General features: G+C 53.2%; 1 protein-coding gene across 2 annotated transcripts; it reads right to left on the bottom strand.

The window, feature by feature from the left end:
- Positions 1–256: 256 nt before the first annotated feature.
- LOC307086357 (arylsulfatase I-like) lies at positions 257–8,250 on the bottom strand. Of its 2 annotated transcripts, none has more exons than XM_079751541.1 (11): positions 7,971–8,250; positions 6,789–6,968; positions 6,411–6,550; positions 5,798–5,947; positions 5,404–5,478; positions 4,910–5,084; positions 4,426–4,662; positions 3,317–3,463; positions 2,985–3,132; positions 2,075–2,628; positions 257–1,776 (listed from the first exon to the last, which is right to left on the bottom strand). In XM_079751541.1, the coding sequence occupies exons 2-11, from the start codon at positions 6,966–6,968 to the stop codon at positions 1,312–1,314; spliced, it is 2,271 nt and encodes a 756-aa protein (XP_079607667.1). In that variant the 5' UTR covers positions 7,971–8,250; the 3' UTR covers positions 257–1,311. The 2 variants fall into 2 exon arrangements, with proteins under 2 accessions (XP_079607667.1, XP_079607668.1); XM_079751542.1 differs by lacking the exon at positions 7,971–8,250 and adding an exon at positions 7,383–7,921.
- Between the last annotated feature and the right edge of the window lie 621 nt (positions 8,251–8,871).

Raw genomic sequence — 8,871 nt, 5'->3', positions numbered from 1 at the left:
TACTTTAGATTCGAACTATCGTGGAATTTATTTTTCTATTCCGCATTGATTCATTTAAAAAAAAAAAACTTTTAATATCTCGAAATAAAATGGAATGTTTTTCAGGAGTAAGGGTGGCAGTCCTAAACCCGATAAAATAGAAAATAATAAAATATAAGAGCCCTGTGGAACTCTATTCTGTGACATACCCTATGTCAATCATTCACAGCAGCCAAAGCTTTATTTTGGAAGTATTTTTTTATTTAGAAAACTGCATTGATTATCAACAATCCATTTCCAAAAGAAACCAGTATGTCTTTCACATATATATCTTTGGTATTTTAGTTCACCTTGTCCGTGAAAATATAAAATCCAGTACAAAGTTGAACAAATAAATGTGGAATCAAAAGTGGCCTCAAAAGAAAGTCCTTGTCCTTGACAAAAATACCAAAAGTTAAGTACAGTATATTTTAACACACCCAAACCGCTATCAAATGGCACATCTCCCATTTCCCCCACAATCAATACAGCCAATCACAGCTCCGATGGGACTTCTTCACCTGTCGGCCATCTCGGTCCTGAATGCTAACCAGGTTGAGGTCTAGTACAAAGATGGCCACTAGTTGACTAAGGATCATTGAACTGAGTTAAGGTCTGGCTTTTAAAAAATTCAAAGATGATTAAGTACAGTGAACATATAAAACAGTCACAAAGTGCTACTTGTGTAAAGAGGCATTAAACAGAAATGTGACTCAAATGTAATGGAAAATCTTGGTAATAAAATGCAGTGTGGAAAAGTTTCCTGTAGTAAGAAATCCAGCCATATCAAACTAGCAAACCTCGTACAAGGTGCCTCCCTTTACACACCACCGCCTCTGACATCACTCCCTGTTGTGCTTCTTATCGGCTGTCGTCGCGTCTCGTCTCATCTCTGATCTTATTTGTTACAAACGGGGAACTCTTGTTGCATACCAAAAAATATCATTGTTATTAACAACAAATATAATGGATATCACATACTTTGAATCAGTGCCGTTATGAAGCAAAGTTTCCATGTCGTCATTCCCCCCCAAGTCTTATTTTCCTTCTATTCACGTAAAAAGTGAATTTCAGCTGAGCTGACAGCGCTCAGACCTCAGGCACTAGAGTGGATCTTGACTGGACCTGGGGGGGGGTCAGGATCCCTGAGGGCTCCTCATCACTGGAGGTCAGACCAGACCAGACGTCACACCAGACCTGACTTGACATCAGACCGGACGTCAGATCCGACGTCAGACCCGACTGGAGGTCAGACCGGACCGGACCGGACCTTAGGCCAGACCGGACTGTGTGTCAGACCAGGCTGGAGCTCAGCTGGTTGTTGAGCTTCAGGACGTACGAGTTCAGCTTGCTCATCTGCTTTTGCTTCATCTTTGTCTTCTCCTTCTTCCTGCGGCGCTGCTTGTACACGCCCCGGTACAGCTCCTGCTCCTCCTCCACCCCCCGGCCCTCGTCCTCCTCCACCCAGGGCACCCAGGCGCCGCCGTGCAGCGCGGGGTCGGCGCGGGGGTCGTCGGGGGGGAAGAAGACGGGCACGGCGGTGCGGTTGTAGAAGGCCAGGCGCTCCAGCAGCGCCGTCACCACGTCGGGTCGCTGGGCTGACTGGTCCCAGCGCTCGTACGGGTCGCCGCTGATGTTGAACAGCCAGACGTTCTTGTGGCCCGCCGCCTTGGAGGAGGAGGAGGAGGAGGAGGAGGAGGAGGAGGAGGTGGAGGTCCTCTCCAAGGTCCACCAGGGCCCAGGCAGACTGCTCAGCATCTGGGGAGAGATGGAGAGACGGGTCATCACTAGCGGTGTCGTCCAATAGGAGCTAGGCTACGTTGCTATGGTAGATTCCAAGACTTTGCAGAACCGTGTGGGGGACCTTCGCTTCTATTACTTCCACAGTGGATTCTAAAGGGCAAAGGAATGAATGTTGGTTAGGTTCAGCTCAGGTACTGCTATGGTTAAGGTTAGGGTGTTGACTTGGCCTTGTGTCCTGGGAGTCATCAGCAGAAGCCTTTATAGCAGCCCCAGGCTAGGGCTAGGGCCTTCAGGTGAATCCGGTTCTCAGTACCTGAGGAGGAACCCAGTCTCCGTGGCCCGGGTCTCCGGTCAGCAGTTTCCAGTCTCCGACCCGGATGGCCGCCTGGACGTTGGTGTCAAAGATGTGCTGCGACCACTGGAGCGTCGCCGTGGCGCCCGGCGGCTGCCCGGTGACAGGCGTGTCGTTGGTGTTATTATGGGATGTGGCTGGGGTGGGTCCCGGCTGCGTGTCACCCTGGTAGTGGTGTCCGGTCGCACGGGATCTGGTGTGAATCTTGGACCTAGTCCTGGGGGGGCGTCTGGACCGGGACCCCTGGAGGAACCCGCTCTCGGTCCCTCCGGAGGTCAGGTGGTTCTGTTCGTCGGGGGAGTCCCGGAGCAGGGGGTACCCCCGGGCCTTGGACCCCCCCTGTATCTTGGACCTGTGTTTCCTGGTGGGTTGTCTGCTCCCCCGGGCATCCCGGGACCGGCCCCCGGGCCTGGGGACAGGTTTGGCCAGCGGTTTGGGGGGCTTCTTCTTCTTCCTCTTCTTCTTCTTCTTGGTGGGCTTGGTGGCGTTGAGGCGGCCCCCCTGCCTCGGGGTTCCTGGAGGAGGGAACACAGACCAGGACGCTGAAGAAGTAGGAACACCTTGGAGACATACGGTATCATAGAATGTAAAGCACTGAGCGATTGTGGGTGAATCCCAACCTTCAGAACACATGTACAGGCTGAACCTTTCGTCAACTACAGCAGGGTTGTTAAACCCTTTCAGATCGGGACCCAGAAGGAAACGTCCCCGTGTCCCTGGGACCTGAGCACCGCACGGAGTGGAACCCTTTGGTTCAACAAAAGGGTTCCACTGAGCATGGTCAGGCTGTGAGTGGCTCCGCTGGATCGCGACCCGTTTCGGGGTTCCGGCCCATAGTTGAAGAGACCCTGAGTTTGTACTCTCTGGTTACCTTTAGGAGCCGTGTCAAAGGTCAGAGTGTGCGATGGGGGTGTGTGGGGGTTGTGCAGCGGGTCGATGTTGTGGAGGATCTCGTGGCGAGGAGACGGCTTCCCTTCACTCAGGGTCGGCCAGACGTCGAAACCATCCAGACCCTCTGACTGAGGGGGGGGGGGGGGGGGGGGGGGGGAGAGAAAGGCAACTATTTTCTATATATATATAATATATATTGGTAGTGTTTTCTCAGAGACACTGGTGAATGTGGTACTGCCCCCTTGTGGAGCGTGCTGGCAGACACAGTTCAAAGGTGAGGGGTGGGGGGGGGGGGATGGAGGTGTGGCTGACCTGGCTGACGTTGCCCCCGGCCAGGCCCAGCAGCGTGGGGAACCAATCGGTGATGTGGAGCAGAGCCTTGGAGACCCGCCTCCGGCGCTTCAGCAGGGGGCTGTGGACGAAGGCCACGCCCCGCACCCCGCCCTCCCAGTAGGTCCCCTTCAGCGGACCACCAGGGAACCAGTTAGAAACCAGTACCACTTCACAGGGTAGCAGTTAGACACCAGTACCAGTTATACATCCCAGCAGGACCACCAGGGTACCAGATAGACATCCCAGCAGACACAGCCCTATGGTTCTAACACAGCCCTATGGTTCTAACACAGCCCTATGGTTCTAACACAGCCCTATGGTTCTAACACCCCTATGGTTCTAACACCCCTATGGTTCTAACACAGCCCTATGGTTCTAACACAGCCCTATGGTTCTAACACAGCCCTATGGTTCTAACACAGCCCTATGGTTCTAACACAGCCCTATGGTTCTAACACCCCTATGGTTCTAACACAGCCCTATGGTTCTAACACAGCCCTATGGTTCTAACACAGCCCTATGGTTCTAACACCCCTATGGTTCTAACACAGCCCTGTGGTTCTAACACCCCCACGGTTCTAACACACCCCTACGGTTCCAGTGATGGGAGTAACGGCGTTATAAATAAGGGCGTTACTAAGGGCGTTACTTCCAAAAAATGTGGCGCATTACTATGATTGAAGCTGTAGCTAAAGACAATCTAGATCTCTCTCTCTCTTTACTGTCCTTCCTTGGTTAATGGGCACGAGACAATCGCATTAATGGCAATGGCTGGGGAAGAGTAAAAGTTCATGGTAAGCCAATCAGAGGTAGAGTTGGGCGGTCGTTGTTAACAAATATTCGAAAGCACTCATAGTCGGACACACAATTGAGTCAACGAGAAACAGGAATGGCGAGCCAAAATAATCCAAGAGAATAATTGAACATCCACATGTATTTTAAGAGGGGTTGAGGTGGGGTCCAAATTCTTCGACACATTTGAGCATTTACAAATGTACTTCAAAGTAATGCAATAGCTATTTCCACAGTAACTAGTTACTTTTATAATTTGTAACCGAGTAACTCATGAGGTTGTTGTCCGGTCGTACCTTGCGGCCCCTGAGTGGCCAGTTGCTGCCCCCGGTGAAGGGCTGGGCGCCGTTGTCGGTGGAGAACACGATGACGGAGTTGCGGTAGTAGCCCAGCTTGCGGAGGGCGTAGGTGACGTTATGCACCGCCTCGTCCACCGTCGACACCATCGCCGCGTACTTGCGGCGCGCCACGTTGAACATGTGGCGGTACGGGTAGATGTAAGACTTGGGGGGCTGCAGGGGGGTGTGCACCGCCTGCAGAGGGAGCACGCCATTGGTCAGCCGTGGGTCACATGATGAGCTCACCACAGACTCGTGGGTTTCTGTTTAGCACGATTTAGCCGTGCTAAACGGATCAAGCGTACAGCTGGGCTGCATGCAGACATTGGGAATCAAACACACAACCTTTGAGTTGAAACAACCTAACCACTACATTATCCTGCCCCCATATGTTTACATAATGCTGACGTTTAATATGCGTACACACACCACACACACACACCTGCAGGGAGAGCAACAGGAAGAGGGGCCGGGTCGCGGGGTCGTGGGCCTCCAGGATCTTGCGGGCCCTCTGGGTGTAGAGCAGGGTGGAGTAGCGGCCCTGCTGGCCCCAGGCCACGCCCTCGTTGTCATGGAGATCATAACCACACAGTCCAGGGCCGTCACATGACCCGTAGCTGGGAGTGTGAGAGTGAGACGAGACAGAGACAGACAGATAGACAGACAATGATTGATGAGCCTAAAATCTTTTATTACCTGTAGTAGTTGTAAAGCTAGTATTAAAGAGTGGTATTACCTGTAGTAGTTGTAAAGCTAGTATTAAAGAGTGGTATTACCTGTAGTAGTTGTAAAGCTAGTATTAAAGAGTGGTATTACCTGTAGTAGTTATAAAGCTAGTATTAAAGAGTGGTATTACCTGTAGTAGTTGTAAAGCTAGTATTAAAGAGTGGTATTACCTGTAGTAGTTGTAAAGCTAGTATTAAAGAGTGGTATTACCTGTAGTAATCTACACTTCCAGTTAGCGATCCGAAGAAAGTGTCGAAACCTTTTCTGGTCGGAAGACATGCCTTTCTGGAGGGGAGGAGAGGAGAGGGAGGAGAGGGAGGAGGAGGAGAGGGAGGAGAGGAGGAGAGGAGGAGGGGGAGGAGAGGGAGGAGAGGAGGAGAGGAGGAGAGGAGGAGGGGGAAGAGAGGGAGGAGAGGAGGAGAGGAGGAGGAGGAGGATGAGAACATCGTGTGTTAGCATAGCCCATGGTACGTTAGCGTAGGGTATCCTAGCCCGTGGTTCATGGTTAGCGTATCCTAGCCCGTGGTTCATGGTTAGCGTATCCTAGCCCGTGGTTCATGGTTAGCGTATCCTAGCCCGTGGTTCATGGTTAGCGTAGCGGTACCTGTAGAAGCCCAGGTGCCACTTGCCCAGCATGTGTGTGGCATAGCCGGCCTGCTGCAGCCGCTGGGGCAGGGTGCTGAGGTGGGGGGGCAGGCAGCTGGGCTGGCGGGGCCGGATTATGGAGTGCTGGAGGCCAGTGTGGATCTGGTACCTGGGGGTGCACGGGCCAGAGGGGGGTCACCGAGGGGGGTGGGTCTGGACGTCTATGTAAATATGTGTGTGTGTGTGTGTGTGTGTGTGTGTGGTTGTATATATATATGAGTGAGGTATGGAGTGTATATACGAGGGTGTGTGTGGTAGTGACTGATTTAGTGCGTGGTTGTGGGTGTGTGTTGTGTGTTGTGTGTGCGTGTATATATGAGGGGGTGTGTGTGAGTGAGTGTGTGAGAAAATGAGTGTGTGTGTACATATATAAGGATGTGTATGTTAGTGAGTGTATATTTGAGGGTGTGTGTTAGTGAGTGTGTGTATATATGAGTGTGTGTATGTTAGTGGGTTAATGGGTGAGTGTGTGTTTATATAGATGAGTGTGAGTGGGTGAGTGAGAGAGTGGGTGAGTGTGTGTTGTATAGATGAGTGTGAGTGGGTGAGTGAGTGGGTGGGTGGGTGAGTACCTCCCGGTCAGCAGCTGGCTGCGTGAGGGGGTGCAGATGGGCTGGACGTAGTAATTCTCCAGGCGGACCCCCTCGCCCGCCAGCCGGTCCAGAGTGGGGGTCCTGATGGACGGGTTGTGGTAGCCGATGTCGTTGTACCCCTGGGGAGGGGGGGGTTAATACACAGGTCTTTATCTCTCTCTCTCTCTCTCCTTCTATGTCTCTCTCTCTCTCTCTCTCTTTTTTCACCAATATATCTCTCTCTCTCTCTCTCTCTCTTTTCACCAATATGTCTCTCTCTCGCCTCTCTTTCTCTTTACATATATATCTCTTCCCCCCCCCTCCCCTCTCTCTCTATCTCTCTCTATCTCTCTCTCTCCCTCCCTCCCCCTCTCTCACCTGGTCATCGGTGAGTATGAAGATGATGTGGGGGGGTTTCTTGGGGTGGGGGGTCCCCTGGTCGTTCTGGGGCCCCTCCCCCTCCTCCTCCACCCAGTTCCCGGTGGTCCAGTCGGCCGACAGGAAGCCCAGACTCAGCCAGCCAATCAGAGCGGCGAGCGGAGCGGTGGGCGGAAACATCTGACATGAACAAACACAAACAAACACAACGTCAACAGACGACTTGTTTACCTCTGCTGCCAAGAGGGACGCGTGGGACATGTAGTCCTACATGTAGTCCTACTGCATGTAGGACTACATGTAGGACCACTAAATGCAGCAGGAATACTACACTATACTACATATACTACATACTACTACATATAAATACAGTCCTAGTCCTACGACAAGTTTAGTTATATAGTACATGTAGGACTACATGTATTAGGACTACAGACTACATGTCGTCCTAGTACTCTACTACTACTTCTACTACATATTGTCCTAATACATGTTGGACTACATTTAGTCCTAATACACTATACACCTAATATACATTCCTAATACATGTAGTAGGCCAGATCAGGAGGGGACTACATGCACTACACGGTCAACCTGCAGACAGTAGAATCGGGACCCTCGATGCGTCTCTCTCGCTCTTGTGTTTCTGTTTGTTCACACCAGCGCGTCACCGCCGCTCGTTACCGGAACGGATTCCGACGGGCGGTAGGAGACATTCCGGTAGGCGGTTATAAACATGTGGCGCCTCCTGTTACATTCCCCGTTATCAAAACCAGAACCGGGTACTGCCCGTCCACGTCCAAGGAACAAGCAGCGATCACCCCACTTGGAGAAACTAAAGTACGTCCGACCCAAGTGCGTTCCTGGCAGACCCACGAAACGGTCCTGGTCCGGTACCGGGGGTCAGATGACGCCCTACCGACCGAAAGCATCCACGGTCATACTCCCGCGCGCGCCCGCGCACGCAGAGATGGGCTGATGCCCGTGCCCCGGTATCCTGCCCGCGGACCCTTAGCGCCCTGCAGACCTGCGGACGGTTCGAGCTCGACTCGTCGCTATCTTCTTGTAAAGAATAGATCACACACAAGCAGGCCAACAGGTGATACCGGAGGTGCAGGCCTATAGGTGATAATAGCGGTGCAGGCCTACAGGTGATAAAGGCGGTGTCTCGAGACGTCTCACCTCTTCTTTACTTCATGCTCCAGATCCGCGTCTTCTGCAAGACCCCGCACGTCCTTAACCCCAGCCGTACCCGCTCCCTATTCCCGGGACTCTTTAAACCTCGACCGCCTGCAAGCGCATGCACGCGCACTCAGTCACACGCGTGGACGCGCACTCACGAGCACCATTTGTTGGCGACTATACGTTACTTTCATGCGTTCCTGTTTATGGCCGCCGCTGCGCTTCGTCCCGACGCGGCAGAAGCGGTCCGCTGTCTGAAGCCCTGCAGCTGGCGCGGCGCGCACGACGACGCGCACGGATCCGAAACTTTTGCGTGCCGCGCAGGCGCAGCTGGCAGGAGAGGAGCCCTGTCGCAGCCAATCGGAATGTCAGCGCCAGATAATGTCGAAACAGCAAAAAAAAAAACTCCGACCGCAGGATGTCGAAACTTGTTTCTTCCCTTGGGATCTCGCGGGAGGGTGGCTTGGGGGGGGGGGAGAGACATGAGAGAGTGTCTCTCTCCCTCCCAGCCAACCTCCCCCCGTCCGGGATACACGACACCAGAGGGCCGCCGGAGACCCGCCCCGCCGGCCGCCAGTGCCCCGCACTTCATGTTGAGTGCGGGACAGGTCATAGCATAGCTCACATGTATCAGCTCTGTTATTTGTTATGAAGCTCCTCCGGTCCCGGTGGACCCATGCACGACTGAGTTATTGAATCTGACGCGTCGTGATGGTGGGGGGGGGGGGGGGGGGGGGGGGGGGGGGGCGGGGGGGGGGGCGGGATGACGAGTCGAGGCAATAAATCAAAGCCAATGGAGTCCTCGAAACACAAGATGCTTCTGTAGTCCGGCGGGACTCCGCCTCCCAGGGTGCACTCGGGGGGGGCGTCGTCCCAGGCAGAGCATCCTATAAGCGCGTGT

Source organism: Pollachius pollachius (assembly GCF_949987615.1).
Source record: "Pollachius pollachius genome assembly, chromosome: 14".
NCBI lineage: Eukaryota > Metazoa > Chordata > Actinopteri > Gadiformes > Gadidae > Pollachius > Pollachius pollachius.
Note: the sequence above shows the minus strand (reverse complement) of the source record. Positions and strands in the feature narration are given on the sequence as shown.